General features: G+C 36.2%; 1 protein-coding gene across 1 annotated transcript in view; it reads right to left on the reverse strand.

Annotated features, from left to right (window-relative positions):
* Positions 1-24,891, reverse strand: part of LOC137640257 (uncharacterized) — an 84,902-nt gene that overhangs the window by 44,517 nt on the left and 15,494 nt on the right. Inside the window, exon 6 of the mRNA XM_068372847.1 lies at positions 7,250-7,320. Coding sequence (XP_068228948.1) covers positions 7,250-7,320 — 71 coding nt within the window. The remainder of the gene's footprint in view (positions 1-7,249; positions 7,321-24,891) is intronic.

Consider the following 24,891-nt stretch of genomic DNA (forward strand, 5'->3'; position numbering starts at 1 on the left):
AGGCTCCTCTCCAAATGACAGAGTCCTCAAGGGAATATCAGAAGGAGGGAGAAAAGCACTTTCTCATCTACAGGGACCATATCCGAGAAAAGCTAAGTTCTCTCAGTGAGGGTTTCACTGGTGCAAAAGCAGCAGACTAGAAGGCAACGTTATGAAACTGCTTGACAGTCTAGTGAGTTGGCAACAACCAAAGATGTGTGACTGAGAAGCATGCGGTAAGGTATGCAGAGCATGTTGTATGCAGAGCATGCTGTATGCAGAGCATGCTGTATGCAGAGCATGCTGTATGTAGAGCATGCTGTAAGGTAAGCAGAGCGTGTTGCATGGCGTGTAACATTTCTCAGAAATTCCATGACCAGTGCTAGAGTGAGTAATATCGCATTACCGTCCATTGAAAGTGCACGTGCCGAGGGAATTGATTTAGACTGTTTTGTTGATGAATTTGATAGCCGGCATGATAATCGTAGAATTAAGCTACACTAAATGTACTATAATCTACTTCACCTCAGGAAAGGGAAACTCGCCCTGTTGGCAACACTGCATTACTTCATGCATGCTTGCATGGGGTTTAATATCAACATAATATTTACCTTACATTCATAACTCATGATTCATTTGTTTTGAAGATATTTTTGCCATATTTTGCGATTTTGTTAAAAATATATTGCAAGGAATACATATATATTTTTATATAAGTAATACAAATAACCTCCATTATCATAATGTTTGTGTAGGCATACATGTATATGATTACAAATGCAAGTTATGAAAGTAATGAGGTGTTATTATTGTCATTTGTTATTTCCAAGTTGAATGGGAAGAGGCTCAAGTTGAGGAGAAAGTGGCAGATGCATGCGTTGAGGTGGCTGACTCATAGCATGAGGTTGCTGCCTCAAGAGTTGCGCTTGCTGTAAGGGTTGCGGATGCGCAGTAGCAGGTTCCTGAGGAACGAGTTAAGGTTCCTGAGGTGTGAGCTGCGAGAGTTGAGGTAGCGGCTGCGCAGAACGCAGTTCTTGTCTCGCGAGTTGAGGTTCCTGAGGTGCTAGCCTAAGGAGTTGAGGCTCTTGCCTTGAGGAGGGTTGAGGTCGCTGCAGCGAGTGCTGAGGTGGCTGCCTCATTGATGGAAGAGGTTGTCGTACCTCAAGAGATTGTTGCCTCGCTGGTGGAACCGCAAGCGGAAGCGGAGGAAGTAAGGCATAAGATTCCTGCTCCCATTGCTGAGGTTGCCTTAAGGAAGGCGGAGGTTGCTGCACACCGCTGGTAACTGGCAACTCAGTACGCGGTAAGGTATCCTGAGGAACCTCAACATCGTACGCCTGGCAGACTGGACTGCGGTGAGGCGGAGCGATCGCAGGAGGAGGTGTAACCTTCTCAGCCTGACACTCACGCATTAAGACCGCAAGCTGTGACTGCATGGACTGCAGCAAAGTCATCTTGGGGTCGGCAGACGCTAAGGTCTGCTGAGGCAAAGCCTTAACAGAAGATGAGGTCTGTTGCGGCATCACCTTACCTCTCTTAGGAGGTGTGCAGTCACCTGATGACTGCGGAGAGTCAGAGCTAACCCAATGACTGCATCCGGGTTGTTGAACTCTAGAGGTCTGGACTTTACGTTTAAGAGGTCTTGAGACCTGAGTCCAGCGTTATCTCCCCGAAATTTCTTCTGCAGACGAGTAAAATAAGGGCTCAATCGTCTGCGGGTGGGAGTGACGGTCTCTGTAAGACACGCCCGCAACCACCGAGGATACTTCTGTGCGCCGATCAAGGCCTGCCGAACCCTTTTGCCCTTCGACATTGCTTCTCCCCTGGGCTTGGGAGCTTGCAAGAGGTCCCGGACTGGGAGGACGACTGGCACGCAAGAAGTACCCTCACGCACAACACTGACACACTTTGCGCTAATCACTTATCACTTTTGAATTTCTGTTTGCACTTATTTCACTGAACTCGAAACTTTAAGTGGTTTGTACCTGAAACACGCAATTCTATCCTTCTTTAAAAGTTAGTAATTGCGAAAACAGAATTACAATGTAACAGAAAAATCTAATGAAAGATAAATAATTCAGTGGCTGGAAAGAGACTAAACACTAGATCAAATAAACTACGTTTAAAATCTCTCACCGCATAAAGCTTGAGAACAAGAATAAACTCTAGAAACGTTTACCTTCTTCCCCTAAAGAGACTAGGGAGAAGAGCAAAAAAACGATAACAACGTTACTCGCTTGAACGAAACGTTTATCCAGCTCTCTCTCCCTCCGTCTCTATCTCTCTCTCTCTCTCTCTCTCTTGACTTAGAACCTGAGAGAAGAGCCCAATCATATATACTCGTTAAAACATATTATTGTTAAAGGAAAAAAACTGAAAGATTTCCCAAATAAAAAGTTCCTTTATTAGAATTAAAACCATTAAGCTAAGAAAGAATGAACAAAACGTTATAAACGGTTTACTCTTACTGCAACGTGACACCGTGAAAATTCTCTCTCTATCGTAACGATAGAGCGCAAGTTGAACGTTCTGAACGTCAACAACTGCAGAGACAAAACAAAACGTTAGTTCAACTTTGAAACAGTACGAGACTATCAAAGAAATTCTTTCAAAAACATTAAAATAGCATAATATGTTAACAGGTAAAACCGAAATGACGGGCTCAATGTTAATTAACTTCGGTACAAGAAAAGACCGCCTACTATTAGGAAAGGTCGAATATAAACAAATATAAAAATTAATTTAATAATTTTATAAAAAAGGAAGTTAATCGAAGAGGCCTATAAAAGGCGGAGAGATATAAAATAAATCTATAACTTTTGTTAAGCAAAATTAAGAAAGAGAGTCTATACTCTCTTAGACACCAACACTTCCGTCTAAGGGAAGGGTCGGCCATTAAAAGGTGAAAGAGAGTTCATACTCTCTTCGTCACCATAATTAATCAAATTAATTCCAAAAGCTAGCTAAGCTAATAATAAAACTTCCTGAATAGCGAAAGCTGAAATCTTAGAGCAATACTTCACCAAAAACCGTGAACAAGACTCCAAAATTATAAGCGTATCCATGAACGTCTTGCCGGAAGCACGACAGAGGAAAAATTGAAGTGGTGTCAACAAGAAGTACTGCAGTACCTGGCCACAGGTGGCGCTTGTGAGTACACCCCCCTCTTGTATAGCGATCGCTGGCGTATCCCTTCCGTAGAATTCTGTCGGGCAACGGAGTTGACAGCTACATGATTATCGGGTAAGTTTAATATTGAAAACTTAATGTTACTTTTATATTTCAAAGACACAAGCCTTATACTTTCATTCTTACTTAAATAAAATACATGGTTAGAGCTAATAAATCGAGTGAGGATCAGAGAGTCTAGCAAATGAATTACACTTGCCTAACTGAGAGAACTTGCATCTCATTTTTAATCCTTATTAAAGGTTTAAAGGCCACTCATGAATGGCAGAGGCAAGGGACAGCGACATTGCCCTAGCTAGCAGGACAATGCCCTAGCGATTGACCATATAGACATATGATTAGCGCCCAAGTCCCCACTCCACCCAAGCTAGGTCCAGGGAGGGCCAGGGCTACTGATGACTGGGCAGGGAGAATTATAGGCTCCCCCAAACCCCCTATCCTTTGCTCACAACGATAGTAAGGTTGTAGACACTAAACAAACAATTAGGTTGATACACATTATTCATTTATTTTATTCAAAATAGCTAGGGGCAGAATATTGTCTTCAGCTGTTTTCTTCATTTCATTGTACAACCTGGTATTTAGTCCTTGCATATTGAGATAAGTATAACCTTCATTATCTACTGTATAATCACTTCATGTGTTGATGTGCATCAAGATTTTTAGAGCAATATTTTGTTCAAACATTTCTGTAAAATGCACGTAAAGTTAGGTAGATACATGTGGCAAGGATGGTTGAAATCTTTCAAAGCTTAAGTTTAACCCAATACCTGGTCCAAAACCCAGGGCTGTATTTACACAGCATTTCCTTGCCTCCATTCCATCTTACGTGTGTGCAGCACCTATAGGGTGATGTACAATAAATGTTGTTTTAATCCTTATCTTTTCTTATACAATTTTTACTTTTTGTACTATATTGTACAGTATTCATATTGTATACTATTACTGTTTTTAGTTGGATGTGATTAATGCTACTTTGCATTTAGCCTATACTATAATGCTATTCTTGTAATAACCATAACTTTATGTCCCACCTTTACAATTCTTCAACAGTGTTTTAGAACAAAGTATGTGTGTGAATTAAGATGACTACCACTTTGTATTACTGTAGTAAGAAGTACGTCCTCGACATTACTGAAAACAGAAATTGTCTCTGGCTTGGGTTTCTAGTGGACCCTGACCCAAGGCAGAGGAGTCTTGTCTAGGTTTTGTGAACTTGGAGATTTGGGGAGCAATTCTCTTCTAAATGGTGAATGAGCCTTTCTTTATTGATTCCAATAGCAACCATCTATTAAATGAGGATGGCTACCATAGTGGTAAGTAGTACAACTATCAAAATGAAAGATGAGCTGCCTCTTTCTGATGCCATGGAACTGCACGATTACAGAAAAAGAAAATATTTACACCATTGCCATTCTGCATGGTTGGTGATGGGGTTTGCATTCCTATCGCCATCATCAGCTGTAACTAATCCATTGCAGAACAAAGGCCTTAGACATGTCCTTCCACTCCAGTTTGCTTATGGTCTTTCTATGCCAGTTTATACCAACAAATTTTCTTAGATCGTCAATCCATTGTCTTCTCTTCCTTCCTTGCTTCTTTTGCAATCTCTAGGGACCCATTCTGTTATTCTTATTGTCCATCTGTTATCTGTCAGTCTCATTATTTGTCCTGCACATGTCCATTTCTTTTTCTTACATGTTAGAATACCCTCTACTTTAGTTTGCTCTTGTATCCATGTTGCTCTTTTTCTGTGTCTTAGTGTTATTCCCATCATTGTTCTTTCCATAGCTCTTTGAGTTGTAACTAGCTTATGTTCTAAGGCTTTAGTAAGGGTCCAAGTTTTTGATGCATAAATCAATACTGGTTGGACCATCTGATTAAATACTTTTCTTTTTAGAAATAGTGGCACTTACTTTTTGTAATCTTGTTTTGTTTACCAATAGCTCTGCATCCCATGTTTATCCTTAAAATTTTGGTCTCTTGCCCTGGGGAAACACTTACTGTCTGTCCTTTAGGCATAGTGGCATGTTACTTTTTGTAATCTCGTTTTATTTACCAAAAGCTCTCCATTTCATGTTTATCCTTAAAATTTTGGTCTCATGTCCTGGGGAAACACTTACTGTCTGTCTTAAGTGTGTATATTCATTAACGACCTGTAGAGGTTTGTCCATAACCCTTATTTGTTGTCTGCACTTCCATACTCTACTATATTTGCTAAAAATAAAAAGAAAGAAAAGACTATGCCTTGAGGTTTTGAATGAGTATTGGTGTGGTGCAGGGTAGAATAAATGTATGACAATTGATTTGTTCTACAAGAGAAAGCTAGTTGTGGAAGGGCCGTGTGTGCAGGAATGGGCTAAGGACAAAGTGATTATGACTGGCATAATTGAAAGGTGTAGAGCTGGGGAAGAGGTAGCACTTGGTGTCAGAAACACTCATGTGGTCAGTGAAAGAGTACAAATGTGTTAGTTCAAGGATTGTACAAGTAAAACTGAGTGTCATTAGGTGAAAAACTTGTGACAGTGAGTGCATATGGTCTAGGAATGGAAAAGAAGAGTGAAAGTTAATCTTTTTTTCTCAGAGGGAAGATCTGAATCTGTGCTTGGCTAGATTTAGAAAATACTGAAGAGTGGTTGTGGTAGGAGATTTGAATGTAAAGGTAGGTGACAGAAAAAAACAATGGAATTCCTGCCACAAATAATAATGAAGAGTGCTTTATAAGAAGCTTGATTTTTGGAAATGTATACTGTAAAAAAAAAATATCTACAAGAATATCTTAGAAAGAGAAAAACTGATGAATGAACAGTTGGGACTAAAAGAGTAGTCTAAGTCTTACAATAATGGCATACAAAAGCAAAGACATGCCATTCAATGTGGAAGTTACAGAGGAATATGAATTCTTAACATGCTATGAAAACACCATATATTTTTGTATCTTGAAAAGGGACTGCACAGAGTACTAAGACAAGTAATCAAATGGACAATGAAGAAGGTTGTGGGTACCAGAATAAGTTTGGGATCAATGTTGGAATCCGTCAAAGAACAGCAGATAGAAAAGCAGAGTTTTCACTGAGGCAATCTCAGGAAAATTACCAAACAAAGGAGATATTGTACACCATATTTGCAATCAGTTTTGAACTATATTTGATGGCATAAAAAAGTAGTGTCTTATCCTGAACCTACAAAATCGCCAATGTCTCTTGATTAAAGGTGTTATAATTCTCTTTATGCAACGTAAATACCTGTACATAATATTTTAATTTTGCCATCCATTTTAAAAATAAGACGCTTCCAGCTCTAACGTTTCTATTTCGTCATTGCATCTAAGGGTCTCACTATCTCACAGTAGTTACACTTAAGATTTCCACTGAGGTTGTACTAGGGGTCCCTAGAAGGGCTCTTTTGCTCCCTGAAGGGAAAGAACCACATAACTGGAAAAACAAGGTGCCCCTTCTGTCATGGCTGTAAACAGTGGAATTATTGCTCTTCTTCCTCTACAACCACTGCCCCCTCTTTGACTGGAAACAGTAGGGGTCCTCCACACCCATGCCCGACTCGTCTTTTGTATAAGCAGTCACGGGTAAGATGGCCAGCTGCATCTCTGGTTTGGATTACAGTGTTTGGGTTTGAAGTAGGGCAGTCAGCTCTGAAGTCATTCCCATCCCAGTATCCCCAGCAGACTTAGGGATCTTTCCTCCCTGCCAGTGTCTATGGCTCCCTCTTCCTCAATTCAAGGGGTTCAATCCTCTAGCCATCATTGAGGATACTTTAAGGGCTACCAGACTTTCATTGTACACAATGAGTCACTATAATGTATCCTACTTTGGGGACTTAAAGGTAAAACTGTGAGTTACCCCCCCCCCCCACAGGGAAGTCTAGAGCTACTAGCATATTACAATTTCCCTTGTTTTATGCGGTCAATATGCACCAGCTCCCCTAACGTTTTTCTTAGGCAGAAAGAAGTTGATGTAAAAAACTTGCATCTTATAAAATAAAAACATCTACTTGGGGTTATAGCTTCCTCTAATAATACAATATGAATGGTCTTCAATGATTAATAAAAGATAGGGTATCTTACATGTTAAAATACGTCTGGTTAGAACTGTTCAAGTCACTCTGGGAATCACTCTGCATCCACCATTGAGCAGCCTAGAAATAAAAAATACAAAATGTAAGGGCCAATGAAAGAAATTTAAAAAGCAACCATAAATTAATACATATACAAAATGCTATCTGTACACCAGTCACAAATTGGACAAGATTCTTCTATGGGAATTCTACCATCACTATGAATAGTATACAATACATGTTAATCACAATTCTCTTAAAAATTGTGGTACCATCACATCAGTTATAGGAAGGTAGATCTATCTTATGAAATTAATTTAAAATAGAATGGTTTATGATATTTATATATAAAATACAGCAGTAGAATATAATAAATGTTTTTTCCATTTTCAGTCTGTTGGCTTAAAAGTATGCATTAAACCCAATAGTATATGATATTATGCAAAAAATAAGAAAAAAGCCTTTCAATTAAGTTTTAATCATTACCACAGATAATTTTTTTTTCATTGTATTTAATCATAGCATTGCATCTGAATCAAACAATTAAGACTTTTCAACTGATAAGTACAGCAACATGCAGTATTTTATCTTCAAAAGTTTCTGTAATCCCTCAGATGTAATAAAAAGTTTCCCTCTACTTTTAGTATCTAAAAGACAAACTGCTTTAAATATCAGAATTACTGATGGTATGGATTACTTATAAAATCAGTATTATTCTGAGAACTGTAAATGCAATTTTCATCTATAATCAATCTATAAACAAAAATTATTTTTAAAATTTTGTACCAAGTACATGTATACAATCATCAGCAAAAAATAATCTAATAGAGAAACTATTTCACCACAAACTTATTACTTTTAAAAGCTCTTTCTTGCATCTTCCCAGACATTCAACAGAAGAAAGGTGAATCCTTCCTTTCCCTTAGTTCCATTACTTAAGTTTACAGATCCCTGATACTAAAAGAAAATCACTTGGTTATACAACTGTTATTCAATTACAATACATCAACATTATTTGTGTATATAAACTCATCTTTGCAGGGTAAGAATGTTTTAGGAATGTAATTTCCTACAGGTTATCTGCATTTTGATTTTGGATTTCATCACTGGTTCAGTGGTAGTGGGAAGATCTTCTGTAAATACCATAGACTGCTATAGGTTCTGGCTCTTGTAAGTGTTAAAAGCAAAGTTTCTTGATAGGTTCTATGCTCAATATCCATTTTTTTCTCCCATTTTGATGCAGGTTAGCAACCAGTTATCAAGTTTATGCCTTGGATGGCTTAACTGATAATTTTTACTACCCTTTTAAATGTTTAAAGGCTATTCATGCATGGCAGAGGCAAGGGATAGTAACATTGCCCTAGCAAGCAGGACAATGCCCTAGAGACGGACCATATATACATATGATCATCGCCCAAACCCCCTCTACACCCAAGCCAGGAATAGGGACGGCCAGAAAATATCTGCTGATGACTCAAAAGGTAGACCTGTAGGCTTCCCCAAACCCCCATCCTTAGCTCACAAAGATGGTGAGATTGTAGACACTAAAGGAACTAACGAGTTTGAGCGGGACTCAAACCAAAGTCTGGCGATCACCAGGCAGGAACGTTTCCAATACACCACCACATTTGGGCTTTCTTCCTCAATTGCACAGAAAAAATGGCTTATTGAGAAAGTCTTTTAAAATTTTCAGTGATCTGCCTATCCTAAGGAAATGTCTTAATTCTTTCATTCTACCTTGTTATGAGTATTGTTATTCTGTCTGGTCTAGATAGAAACTTGCGGTCTATTAAATCCCTTATCCCTGATCTGGATATTAATCAAAGGCATTGTTATTCATTTAGTTCTTTATGCATATTGCATAAGATTTTTCATAATTCAGACCATCCACTGTATTCAAATCTTCCCAAACTGCATCATCCTGCATGCAGTACTAGGTATGCAGTTAATTCTGTTATGCCGTCTCCATCTTAAGGCACAATACTACACAATATGACATAGAATTTCATTTTTATAGCACATGTTTTGATTTCTCTCATCCTAACTATCTCGCTAAATCATGGACTTCACTTACTGTACTCTTTGGGTATCTAGACTTCTGTTCATCATTAATTTACACTAGGAGTTCAAATCGCACAATTATCACAAGTGTGGAAGAACATACTGTATACTGTACACTAGATGTATGGATAAAACTGGGCAGACATGGGTGACACCGCCTTACACAAAACAGCAGGTTGGAAGATATGCCATATGACAAGTATGGTGAATAAATAAATGAAATCTGAAATCACACTTTAAGTTTTTTTTTTTTTAAATTAATATTCGAGTATATTCTTGTGTATAACTTTGCATGAATTATACTAAATTCTGGTTTATTTGGTGTCTGCTGTACACTTAAAAGTACAGTGGAGATGAAAAAACTTATCAAAGTTAGTCATGAATCTTAAAATGAAAAATCTAAGGTTTGCAGTGAACTAATTCAAAGCTATATCTCAAAAACTAACTAACCTTTGGTTTTCTAAGAACCGAGCACAAGGCTGGCTAAAAAACTAATCAACTAACCAATACATGCAAAAATTATTAAAAAGCTTACCTATTGTTATTATCATTATTACTACTTGCTAAGCTATAACCCTAGTTGGAAAAGCAGGATGATATAAGCCCGGGGGCTCCAACAGGGAAAATAGCCCAGTGAGGAAAGAAACAAAGAAAAATAGAATATTTAAAGATACGCAACAACACCAAAATTAATATTTCCTGTTACTCTAAAGCATAACAACATTTTGTTCTACTCAACAAATGCAAGACATTTTTTATGCCTAAATAAGATTTAAATTTATTATATTTCAGTACTTACTGGATTCATCAGTCAAGTAAAAATAAAAATCATATTCTGCATGTTTTGGAATGCAGTACAGTATTCCAATAAGAATATACAGTAAGCAATACCAGAGAGCTAAGTATGTCTGTTACATACCTGTCTAAACTTATAAAACGGATTTTGAGCAAAGCAGAAAATCTATTTTTGGGTGAGAGTGCCATGTCATCCTGATGGACCCACCCTTTGCTGACCCCTCCCAAATTACTCTATCTGCGGCCATTTCTGCATAACGACAAGAAAAGGAATGCCGTCGTAGTAGTAATGGGGAAGGAGGTCCACCGGGTACCTACCCCTTCTTTTGCCACTCTTCCCCCTTACATCAAAGAGTTAAATCTATTCAGGGTGAAGATTGCTATGGGTCGTATCTAAAAATACGTCCCCTGAAATTATGCGATATCCTTAATTGGATACTCGCGCCAGAAGTTAGAATCCTGGAGACCTTCGGTTTATTTCTCTGGGAGTATCACTGTAGCAAATATCCCTTAGAAGGCTACGTATAGGAACCCTTCCATCAGGACGACATGGCCTGAGCCCAAAAATAGCAATTATTTTTCTGGGTGACTGGACTATTATTACCCAGCTTACCATGTATTTCCTTTCACTCATTCTTTGTACCATAAAGAGGTTGTGCTGCTTTCCATGTCATTACATGATCCTGTGCGATTTTGCAAGCAGTAAATTTCTTTATGTATATGTGGTAATATTTTCTCCTCTGAGAATGTTTTTTTTAAATTTTAAGGTTAGTAGTCGTATGCCTACACTACTGAAAAGGTCATAAATGTGTGCGAATCATAACTTAAAATCTATTACAGGTACAGTATGTTAAATATATGCAATGCAGCATGTTAAAAAGACATCAAGTTTTACTCATCATGTGATCAAGTGCTCCTAATCGTAAGATACTGTACTGTATGAAATATTTGTCATACTCTAAAAAGAATATTATTATTTTTCCAAGTGGTTTTATAGTTTCATTCAGCTTTTGAACATGTGTTCATGTATTCCAAAATATGAGGTACAGTACAAAAAATATATTTACAGTATATGGAATATTTACTCGTAATTATTTTTTTCTTATAAATTGTTTCTTTGAGTTTGAAATTACCAGACCGATCTATTTCAAGGGAATTTATCAATTCTGACTTGGACTAAATTGTAAGCTACTCAGTTGCCACAATAACATGGGAATTAAACTACATCTTACTTCACTCTTTAATTTGAGATTACATAGTTCCTGTGAATTGTTTACATCATTACACAAATGTTGATATTTTTTGCCAGTGTGTTTATGGCTCCTCCGCCTCCTCTACTATGGGGGTAGCTGTTCCCTGTGTGCATATCTATCTAAATATTTAGCCATAAAATTTTACGGGTCGCATACACTAGTATATAATAATGATCCTGTAATTATACATTCATATATATATACACATATAGGCTACACATTTAAACCTCCTTATATGCAGATTCCAAAACTGCCGATTTGACTATCCACTGTTAAAGTATGGATACTATTATGAAAAAATATCTGTTAAAATTTCACTTCACTGCAGTTGTTAAACTATAAACACTAGGAAATTGTTTTAAATCACTGCTATTACATCACTACTCCATAGAGTTGTGATTCAAGGAAATGGAATGTTGACCCAATGGCTAAAATGTTTCTCCCATTCTTCCCTCTTCATTTATATTTTCAATATCTGTAATTTATATATTTTTGCTGTTAATTACAGCCTAGTTTATTCCTTGAACCCTTCTCCCCTTTCTTATTCTGATTATCTTCTTTCCATATCTTTATTCCTTACTATCATTCCTTTATTTATTTTCCCACTACAGTATATGCTACCTGTCAATATTATTGAATGCCAAAGGCGAAAAGGTTTCCCCCTTTCTTCCCTCTATTTTCTATTGCCTCTTTATTTCTGTTATTCAATCACTTTTACTGTTCAATTCAGCTTATGTTTGTTCAGTATACCCTACTTCGCATCCTTATTCCCCTATTCCCTTTCTTATTCCTAATCATCTTTATACCATTTTATTCAGTATTTTTCACTATATTCTATTTGAATCAATTCTAATATAATGCATATTTTATGTAGATAAATTTACTGTAAAAAATTTAATATAATTTTTTTTTCTTGCATTTCCTTAAAAACCAGCTTTATGCTAACTGAACCCTTCTATTCTTGACTAAGCACATACAGAACAAAGATTTGTAAAAGAAAAATTTTAATATCTTTTATGTTAACAAAAAAGAATCCTTTTTTTTTTTTTAAAGAGACCTGCTTAAAGAAATCATAAGACGAGAACTGAAATATATTCAGCTCTACTCCTCAAAAATTCAAAATCTGTAGTACAACACAGCGGTCAGAAAAGAAAAAGGTCGATGTTGACATAGTCATTAACTTCAACAAGTCAACTGGACGTAAAGGAAAACTTAATTTTGATTTGACTGGTGTTTGATTTCCATAAGGAAAATAACTATAGTGTAAACTTTTAACATATTTCATGTTATATTTAAATAGCCTTTTTTGTTAAAAAGTGCTAAGTTCTTTAATAAATCAAAGTTATTAAATAAGATACTGTATTTCATTTAAATTAAAATCTCATGATTTTGCAACCTGAAATATTATACTTTATATAAATGAAAATTATTTAATCTTATCACTGAATAACAATTAAATTCCTATTTTCAGTAGGGTAATATTTCAGGAGAGAGAGCATCTTTCCATATCGCACACCAGTAAAACATTCATTAGTTCTTCAATCTTTCTCTTTTCGAATAGTATAAGCGAAAATTCGATATGAAATTTGTAAGGTTGATTTTGCCTTTGAAAAAAATGGGTATTTCATCCCTATAAACATACCAGGCAGGCTATAGAGAACAGCTGATCAAACCATCTAGTTTGTACGGAAGCTATCATTGCTTCCGTTCATTATTATGCTTTTTCATCATATTACTTTTGTTTTGTTGTATACTAGTGATAATAAAACAGAATTAAATCTATTTGGAATAGGAATTACCAATATAAGTAAATGTGAATAATGTGTTATGATTCGAATTGGAAAAGAAAGTATGCCCTCCGAAGTAAACAAAACATCCCAAGTACAGACTATAGCACCGATTAATAACTAACTTTATTGCTATTATGATACTGTATTTTAACCTTTATTGAGATTACTATTATTGTCCTGTTTTATTAAGATTAAAATTATTCTTCTGTTTTATTACACTTATTACACAATTACACAAAAAAGTTTGTATTGTCACTCATCTGTCTTTTTGCATTATTTTGAAAGCAGACATTTGTGTTGTGCTCCGCTTTTATTGGGTTTATTGCCTTCAATTTGATTGGTATTGTTTTAACTATGAATTCCAGTGATAGTGAATGCAATGCAAGGCATGTCTGTAACGACTTCAACGTCGTGACGTTACATGCCTCGTTCGTATGGTTGGTTGAGGTGTCAATGGTCTTATTCTGATTGGGCAGGCGCAAGCCCCCTGCAGTTGCGCTACACCCTCATGTATCAACCTCTGGTGATCCTATTACTTTAAAACTGAGGTTTTACAATCGTAAAGTTGCAGTTGGCAAAGAAAGTTGGACAAGACTGGTGAACTTTCTTGTCAATATTAATGATGATCCAGACTTTATAGCTTAAAGTAACACTGAGGATGAAGATGAAGAAGTGGTGATAAGAGTAGTGATAGGGAAGACAAATGGTGAGAAGTAAAATTGGTTTAGATCAAAGGAAAGAGAGAGAAAAATTAATTTTAAGAAAGAAAATAAACTCCTGAAATAAGACAAAAATCTGATGAGATTAGTTTAGCAATACAAAAATAAGTACTCCAGGCTACATGATGAAATGGAAGCATGTAAAGAAGAAATAAACAGTAATTTAACAAAATTTGTATTGGAATCAGCACAAGAGATATATGGAAAAGTTCCTAAATAAGATCAAGGAAAATTATCAGAGAACTCTTAAAAACTTAATAAAGAAAACATTAGAAATGAGTGTAAAATCTAAGAGAGATGAAATAAGTTAACAGAACTATCGAAAACACTAAAACTAGAAACCAAACACATTCGTAAACACAATCGGCCCAAAATTGAGGAAACACTAAAGAAAGGAAGAAGCATCAAGTTATTGAAAAGAAGACTTGGAGCAGGACAGAAACAGATATTTGTTATACAACATTGATATAAATAAATTTGCCAATAGAAATAATGGAACACCTGATCCAGTACCAAAAGTAACAGTAGGAGCAGTAAAGAAAACATTAAAAGGCATAAAAAGAGGGAAAACAGTTGGAGATGGCTTAACAATTGATTTAATGAAGGATGGAGGAGATTTCATTGTAGTTAAACTCACTGAACTTCAAATAAAATGTCTGCAAGAATGCTCTTTACCTATACTTTGGAAAAACTTTGTACTAATTCACAAAAAGGAAGACACAAAAGACCGGTACCTCGAATTACTGGATTCCCCTTGAAAATTACCGAAATCCCCTACAATATCACTGCAAACTCTTAGAAATCGATAAATAATGTGTGTTTTTATTAAAATACGTTATTTTTATGTTTTTAGCATTTATATTTTTTATATATTTGCAAGTTAGGTTAGGCTAGGCTAGGCTAGGCTAGGCTAGGCTAGGCTAGGTTAGGTTAGGTTTGTTTATATATTGTGTAAAGGGTATATAGAAAAATGCTTTAAAATACTCATTTTATTTAATTAATTTACTAAAAAATAATGTAAATTAATAAAAACACATATTATTTATCGATTTCTAAGGGTTTGCTGTGATATTGTAGGGGATTTCGGTAATTGTCAACGGGATTCCAATAATTCGTGGTCTCCCACAAAAGACCTGAAAAATTACCACCCAATAAGTTTACTCACATTTACAAAGGTCATATTAGGCCGAATAAAAAGACAGCTAGACTTCAATCAACCAAGAGAGCGGGCAGGCTTTAAAAGATACTCAACATTTTACCATATTATTATTATCATTACTAGCTAAGCTACAACCTTAAATAGAAAAGCAGAATGATATAAGCTCAAGGGCTCCCAAAGGGAAAATAGCCTAGTAAGGAAAAGAAATAAGGAAACAAGAATAGTGTGTCTCTAACCCAAGACAGTGGAAGACCATGGACAGATGCTGTGGCACTACGCAAGACCAGAAAGCAATGGTTTGCAATTTTGGAGTCTCCTCCTAGAAGAGTTGGCCAGGGAATTGGGTCATTCCTTCCAATTCACCGGTCAGTGTTTGGCCAGCTTCGTGACTTTGCGATAAAGGTAATGATTTTGTGTATGCTCTCACTAAAGTTAAATTTATATTAATTATTTGACAGGTTTCCATGAAATCATTATTTATATGAAGCTTGTATTTGTTTATTAAGAGTCAATTTGGAGAGAGCTATAGTGTGGCAGAATCCCACTTTTGTTATATGATATCTAGCCCTTCCAGGGGTTAATCTAATGGTTGTTACCATACTTGTTATTGTACACATCATTCATTATAAACTAACAGTGTACTATTTGAGTGTGATAATGCAGTTACAGTAATTAATCATGAATATGTAATCTGGATATGCTAGCTTATTGTGACAAAGTTCTTGAGTGAGATTCAGTATATACTTAGCATTACTTTAGATTGGGAACATTGTATTAACTTAGCGTATTTTGCATAAACTGACAAGGTAGGCTAGGATTTTAGAGTGGCCTAACGTAGCTAATGCTATTCACTATTCCCATGACCACACTTAGAACAAACCTACAATTCCTTGGACCACGAAAAATATTAAATCAAGGTTATTTAGTAAGGAAAAAAATGGGAGTAGAATTAAGGGTAAGGGTTTACATAAAAACAAAATATGCAAGTCTTAATACAAGGACATTAGTAATATGAACAGTATGCATTACATTTATTTCAATGATGTAATAATAAAAGTAGCACTAGAACACAAGCACAAACTAGACAAAAACAAAAATCTATCACCAACATAAAACTGAGCTTGGAATAAAAAAATATGGATATACTGTAATTAAAATAATTGTTAATAGATAAAGGGAATATGAAACTGTTCTACTCAAGTTTCCCCACAAACAAATTTACCTCAAATTTAACAATGGACTGAACTGAACAATGAAGGTTTCCATCAGTAAAGTAGTAATATCATGATAAGTGTTTTGTGTGGATTTGTCATAAAAGTATTGGTAAATTAAGAGGCCTTTTACTCTTATAAGCTTTTCACATCCTAACAATACAAGATGATAGTCGTAAAATTGAATAAAAAATTAACACCAGTAAATAATATATGTTTACTAAATCATTAACCATACCTCAATGAAACTAACTAAAGCCCCAAAAGATACAAGTAAATATAAACTAAATATGAGGACCATAACCTTAACAAAAGTATCCTTACTCTAAATCAGGCATAGGCAACTATTCCTCAACCAGCTGCTACATTTTACTATACCGAAGTAAGTGAGGGCTGCACGATACAGTGTAATACACTTATGCAAGAAGTATTACTTGGCCAATATATACAGTACCGGTACTGATTTTTTATTTGCAATTCTTCCTTGTTTTATTAATCTTACTACATGAAAATTTCCATAAAACAGAGCTTTTTCATTATTTCTTAATGATGATAATGATGACGACAGTACATTAAAATATTTCAGTAACCTAGAAAGTCTTGGCAGCCACACAAGAACATGTCGAGGCCGCAGGTTGCCCATGCCTGCTCTAAACAGTAATGGAAAATGATAAATGAAGACCTAATAATTCTGAAAAGGGCTAATCAAGAAATGGGATGTGAATATATAAATGAGTAATTGGAAACTTTCTTTTCATCTATAAAGAAAAGGACTTCCGACTACTATTCACTAATGAAATACAGTATATATGAAAGACAGTAGATATTTAAAAGAAAAACATCAAACAAAACTAAAATTCCCATCCTATAAGCATTTTACTCTAAACTAACTGCCGATTCATTAATAATTACTCTACTTTGCAATAATTATAACCAAAATCGTACTATAAATGACTCCCATACAACAATAATGAATGTTTCAAGATACAAAAGATAACAAAAATAAGATGAAGCTGCTATTTCATACAAATTTATTACAATAAGGGTGATTTAAAATTCTGAAATAAAACACCTCAACAGAAAAGTAGTTTTGGTAATAATCATTCTTTGGTTTCAGGATTAAATACTAAATATCTAATTACTAAAACATAAAGTATATAGGAACCAACTATATTTTTAAATATATATAATGTATAAAATACCCTTCCATTATATTAAAACAAAGCTTGAAACCCTATCATTAACTGTAACAGATTTATACCACAAATACGGTACCTAATACAGTACATTTTCCGCCCCCGAGCAGGTCAGTTTAATTTCCAAACTACTTTATCATGACAGGTTTCTCACTCTTTGAGGAGCATAAGTAATATAGAGTAGAACTGATGTAATAAAGAAGTTGAAATTCAAATAAAAAAGATCTGACAACAATGCAAGATAATTTTTAATTGATTACTTTACTCCTCTTACATAAGAACCTACAATAAAGAAGATTAGAGAAAAAATTCTCCTTCAAATTGATGGATAATACCAGATAACTTTATATCAATAGAAGGCACATCATTGAACCAACTAAGATGCAAATACAGTATCTTGTCCATATTGACCTAGAGTTTAATTCCATAACAAAATACTTTCAATTTCTCTACTGCTTTTGCAACTAAACTTTTGAGTGTACATGTCACATAGGGTGGAATTGAAAGTGTAAGAGAGTTGAAATTCAAATTACAAAGACCTATGATTTTCCGATATTATTAACCCTTTTACCCCCAGGCTATTTGGAACTTTCCAACCCTTAACCCCCAAGGGGTTTTTTTTCCAAGCACATTCAGCCATATATATTTTTTTAAATTGCTCTAACAGCCTTAATTTTTGTCATAGAGAGGTCAGAATGGTCTCATTCTTTTGGAAAAATGCCTGAAGTTTTTCATAAAAGTTTAAAAAATACACAAAAAAAAAATGTAAATAGCAGTTTTTTGCAAGGACGTACCAGTACGTCCATGGGGGTAAAGGGATGAGTTTTGTGAAACGTACCAGTATGTCCTTTGGGGGTAAAAGGGTTAAACAACTTATCTCACTCTATTGGTTGTGTTCTGTTTTTTAAATTATCACAATACTGTACCATTAAATATTATCAAGCCTGCTTAATTTTGCGTAATACTTCATAAGTCCCTCATGGACAATTTGCTGTATATCAAATTTTACATTTTCAAGCAATTCTGGATCTTTAATGTTACTTAATTGAGAAGAGATAAACAAGCAGAATAGGGAAAGAGAATCATCCTCAGTTACTTCTTTGAGTGAGCGTGGTGATTTTAACGCAAAATCTAAGAGCATTCCAGGTGTCAAATGACTGACATCACTACTTCGTTTTCGCTTTCGTGATTCCCTCTCTTCAGTTTGAGGATCCTCAGAGTTTTCCATTCTTTCACTTCCAAGTGCACTATGAACTATAGGTTCCTCTTCCTCACTATCAAGTCCCTCCTCAAGCTTTATAAATTTTTGAAGGCTAAAGTAATCAACTCCTCCCTATAAAAGTAAAGTGGTAATCTATTAAGGTCTCATTTCAATAATGCTCTAAAACATGTGTATACTGTTAGTGATAAAAGCAATTTCAGTTAGTGATGAAAACCTTCAGTTCAGTATGTAATTTTTGTAAATTAATTGCATCCTTTAATTTTTGCTTTTAGAAAAAAGATACGGTATTTTCCCTATACTTTTTAATAATCTAAGTTAAACTCCCCCCTAATATTAAAAAGGAAAAACATAATTCATATATTTTTTGTAACATGGTCCTTACCTGTAGGTTACATTTACATCTAACCTTAAAATGAAAAATACAAAGTTTTCTCTCCACAGCCTATACTCTTCCCTAAGGAAACCATCCATCGCATGATCGTTGTGGGGACATCATGAGATCAAATCTGTGCCTGTGGTCCAGGATTCCCACCTCACCTCATTATTCCATACTATTGAAGTCAACAGACCTCTAGACACATACAATCACTTGATCACTTGAAATGAGGAGGGAAGAAAAATATAATCTACAGGTATCAAGATCATCTTTTATGAAATTATCTATATCCTATCCATAAAAACCTATTCAGAAATGGAAAGATGTAGTGATATGAATCCATAACAAATATTCACCAACAAACCATACCTAATGGGACCCAAACTCAATTATCCCTTCTAGAGATATAACACATACATACATATACCAAGGGACTTCTCCCAATTTTGGGGGTTAGCCGACATCAAACAAATGAAACAGAAAAGGTGACCTCTCCTCTCCACGTTCCTCCCAGCCTGACAAGGGACTCAATCGAGTTTGGCTGGTACTGCTAGGGGTGCCACAGCCCACCCTCCCCCGTTATCCACCACAAATGAAGCTTCATAACGCTGAATCCCCTACTGCTCCTACCTCTGCGGTGTTCCAAGGCACCGGAGGAAGCAGCAGAGCCTACTGGAACTGGGTCACAATCGCTCCCCATTCATTCCCATTTTTAGCATGCTCTTTTGCCTCTCTCACATCTCTCCTCCTATCACCCAGAGCTTCCTTCACTCCATCCATCCACCCAAACCTTGGCCTTCCTCTTGTACTTCTATCAACTCTTGCATTCATCACCTTCTTTAGCAGACCGCCATTTTCCATTCTCTCAACATGGCCAAACCATCTCAACACATTCATATCCACTCTAGCTGCTAACTCATTTCTTACACCCATTCTCACCCTCACTACTTCATTCCTAACCCTATCTACTTGAGATACACCAGCCATATTCCTTAGACATTTCATCTCTAACACATTCAATTTCTGTCTCTCCGTCACTTTCATTCCCCACAACTCCAATCCATACATCATAGTTGGTACAATAACTTTATCATACAGAACTCTCTTTACATTCATGCCCAACCCTCTATTTTTTACTAATCCCTTAACTGCCCCCCAACACTTTGCATCCTTCATTCACTCTCTGACGTACATCTGCTTCCACTCCACCATTTGCTGCAACAACAGACCCCAAGTGCTTAAACTGATCCACCTCCTCAAGTAACTCTCCATTAACATGACATTCAACCTCGCACCACCCTCCCTTCTCGTACATCTCATAACCTTACTCTTACCCACATTAACTCAACTTCCTTCTCTCACACACCCTTCCAAATTCTGTCACTAATCGGCCAAGCTTCTCTTCCGCGTCTGCAACCAGTACAGTATCATCCGCAAACAACTAATTTACCTCCCGTTCATGGTCATTCTCGTCTACCAGTTTCAATCCTCGTCCAAGCACTTGAGCATTCACCTCTCTCACCACTCCATCAACATACAAGTTAAACAACCACGGCGACATCACACATCCCTGTCTCAGCCACACTCTCACCGGAAACCAATCGCTCACTTCATTTCCTATCCTAACATGTGCTTTACTACCTTTGTTGAAACTTTTCACTGCTTGCAACAACCTTCCACCAACTCCAAATAACCTCATCACATTCCACATTGCTTCCCTATCAACTTTATCATACGCTTTCTCCAGATCCATAAACACAACATACACCTCCTTACCTCTTACTAAATATTTCTCACATATCTGCCTAACTGTAAAAATCTGATTCATACAACCCCTACCTCTACTAAAACCACCCTGTACTTCTAAGATTGCATTCTCTGTTTTATCCTTAATCCTATTAATCAGTACTCTCCCATACACTTTTCCCACCACACTCAATAAACTAATACCCCTTGAATTACAACACTCATGCACATCTCCCTTACCTTTATATAGAGGTACAATACACGCACAAACCCAATCTACTGGTATCACTGACAACACAAAACACATATTAAACAATCTCACCGACCATTCAAGTACAGTCACACCCGCTTCCTTCAACATCTCAGCTCTCACACCATCCATACCAGATGCTTTTCCTACTCTCGTTTCATCTAGTGCTCTCCTCACTTCCTCTCTTGTAATCTCTCTCTCATTCTCATCTCCCATCACCGGCACCTCAACACCTGCAACAGCAATTATATCTGCCTCCCTATTATCCTCAACATTCAGTAAACTTTCAAAATATTCCGGCCACCTTTTCCTTGCCTCCTCTCCTTTTAACAACCTTCCAATTCCATCTTTCACTGTCTCTTCAATTCTTGAACCAGCCTTCCTTACTCTCTTACTCTCTAAAGATATAAATCTCACAATAATCCCTTCTAGAGATATGAATCTCACAATAATTCCTTCTAGAGATATAAAACTCCTTCACTCCCTATTAATCTAAATTCATTACATCTCTTTTAGAATTTATATACAATAGTACCTCGGTTTACAAGTTGAATTTGTTCTGGGAATGAGGTCGCAATGTAATATGCTCGTATTTTAAAGTAATTTTTCTCATTAGAAATAAAAGTAAATTCTCTCGATACATCCCCCAGCACACGAGCAAAACAAAACACGTCTGACCAACGCAAGTGCTGAGGAGGAATGAGGATGGGGGGTGGGGAGATGTAGGGGTAGAGAGGGGGTATGTTGATGAAGGAGATGTCTAATTGGTGAGGGATCTATGGTCGTGGTTCAATCACGCCCCAGTTTTCTATACCGACACTCAAAGAGTGAGCAAGCTAGGTTTATTCCTGGCATTCCATGCATCTCTTTTTCTCTGGTATATTCAGCAATAACTATGCCCTAGAAATGGTGCTAGAGGAGCATTTCATGGAGCAACACAGGTCGAGCTCAGAAATAAATATAGTAATTCACAATGGAAAATAAAAATAAATGACAATTTAACTTGCCCTATTACCAAAAATACATCATTCATAGTTTGAAGTTTGATAACTAGCTCATGAAGAATTAGATCAGAATATAAAAAAAAGGCTTGAAAGTGAAGATATATGATTTTAGTAGTGCAGCTACTTCCTTGATATTATGTAGAAACCTCTCTATGGAAAGAGTTTTAGAAGAAACTCTTAGGTATACCAAATATGATTTTGCTAAAAGCTGCCTTAAAGAATCCTAGGTTGCATATGTTGATTGCTAGGCTCTAGTCCCCATAGTGGCTGTGGCACTGTGGTCTAATTAATTACAAGTTCAGTTAATTTATAACTTTTATCAACGCACATATGGGGTTTGAACGTAAAAATCTATTTGGTACCAATCAAAAGTATTTAGAGCAAGAACTATTGTTTAGAGACAAAATTACATACCAGTATTTTAATACCTTTAACACCGCTATGTGTGTACATATTTTTTCATTCCTTGCCAAGCAAAGAAGTTTTTTGACATTTGTAGGGGTTTCAGGCACAGTGTTGTATATGAGTGAGTTGCTGAAGCTCCACATAAATTTCATTTCCATCAATAAGTATCTGATTGACGTCGGGACGTCATCTTTATCTGGGGTATGTGGATGACTATTCTCCAATACTTGCCAGTGTGCCTCATGCAATTATCAGTGAAGGATTATCGCAATTTTGTGCATAAACCATATGGTCTTAAATTTGAAAACTTTTTCCCATTTTAAATTTTTGGTTTAGTGATATATAGAATGATAGTGCTTTTGAGTCAGGATCTGAGCACCTGCTAAATAGCTTAGATAAGAATAAGAGTGGTAATCATGATAATTACTAGGAGGATGACAGTGACAAAGAGTTCTTGGAAAACAATGAATCTATTGTTGACAAAGTTTGACGGTTCATATCCGATCCATTCAGGGGTTCCATCAGTGCAGATTTTTATGATAAGTTAATGGCTTAAGCTTCCAAACTCAAAGAATTGGACCAGAAAGGAAGCCAAAAGATCCTGGGTTATCTGGAACGAAGTCCTATCTCTCCAGAAGATCACCCATACCTTTCACACCAACTGATATTGTTTAATGAAAGATCTCTTACAGTCCATCAAAAATATCAAGAAGTGATCTGAAAATTGCTGGCTGTATATGCGGAAGAGAAAATTCAAGAGTGAAGGTTCTGGGTCAGAAAGGAGGAAGCAAAGATACTCCAACCCCCTACTCTTTGATGCAGCTGTGCAGACCGAAGACGACATCGCCTCGGCCTCAAGACGCTGGAACAATCTTAACTCAAAATATAACTAGGCTCTTCAATTTCTAAAATTGGCCTAACTCAATCGTAGCAGTAACAGAAAGACAAACACTGTTTCCCCTACAGGGTAACAAAACCCAGGCCTTGCTAGGTGATAGGAGGCATTACAGACCCATTTAATGGTCTTCTATTTTGAATCCCTTATCAAGTATTTCTGTCATCAATTCATAAAACGAGAGGAGAAATCAAAGCAAATATTTACTATCTCTTCAAGATTGTTACCCCAGCGCAGTATACACGGAAAGGGGAAGATCATGGGCAAAATGCTATTATTTATGGTGTGTAGAATACAAAATACAGGTCAGAGAAGGTGTGCAACGTACACGAATAATCCTGAACTAAAATGATATGAGTTTAAGACTTATTCCTAATGTACAGTACTCGCTATTCCAGTGAACCTCCTGTTATCTGGAAATTCTTATAAAGCACATGACATACATTCCTCTTAAGCTTAATTGCATTTCAATCAAGATAATTCTCAACAACTGTGGTACATAAAATATTCCTTTTATCTTCTATCCTAATGCTCAGCTAATGAAAAAGTTCCTTGTCAGCTTTAATTTCCAGGCTACATTGATGTTCGGAGGACCTCCATTCTGCCTGTTAAATACAAACCTACAATCTTCCTTATATTCTTCAATGCTAAACACAGGGAGAGACTAGACTGAGATGCAACCATTCAAAATGGCACATCTGTAAAATTAAGGTCAATATGTGTGAAATTATCAATAGTGCTGAATGTTTGTCTCAGCAATGAACATTTCTTTAATCAGCATATCTCTGGTACTTTCAGCTCTACACATACACCAAATAGTCTGGCCTATTCTTTCCACATTCTTCTCTGAACTCAACACCTGGCAACACTGAGATTAGCACACTATTCTTCACTCAAGGGGTTAACTACTGCACTGTAATTGTTCAAAGGCTACTGTACTATTGGTAAGGGTAGAGGGGACTCTTTAGCTATGGTAAGCAGCTCTTCTAGGAGAATAAAACAAAATCAGACCTTTGTTCTCTAGTCTTGTGTAGTGCCATAGCCTCTGTACGATGGTCTTCCACTGTCTTGGGGTTGAGTTCTCTTGCTTGAAGGTACACTCAGGAACCTTTTCTATCTTATTTACCTTTCTCTTGTTTTTTGAAGTTTTTATAGGTTATATAATAAAGATCTATTTTAATATTATTACTGTTCTTGAAATATTCAATTTTAATTATTCATTACTTCTCTTGTTGTTTATTTACTCACTTTCTTCACAGGGCTATTTTTCCTTGTTGGAGCCCTTGGGCTTATGGCATCCTGTTTTTCAAACTCGGGTTGTAGCTTAGCTTGTAATAATAATAGCAATAATCTTCATCCAGTAGATAATTCAATAAAAATTAATGTGCCAAGACACTCGGCGTAGTAATTGGTGTACATGCGTGTTTTAAGTCATCTTAAATATGTTACACCTGTGTCGAGGATCACTCTTTTCTTGAGAGAGTCTTACTTCGATACACTAGAGTTTTTAGGAACTTGCATTTTCTATGACTGCTTTTTTTCAGAATTTTGCTAACAAAGTAATAGAGTT

This window comes from Palaemon carinicauda, chromosome 4, assembly GCF_036898095.1.
Source record: "Palaemon carinicauda isolate YSFRI2023 chromosome 4, ASM3689809v2, whole genome shotgun sequence".
Lineage (NCBI taxonomy): Eukaryota > Metazoa > Arthropoda > Malacostraca > Decapoda > Palaemonidae > Palaemon > Palaemon carinicauda.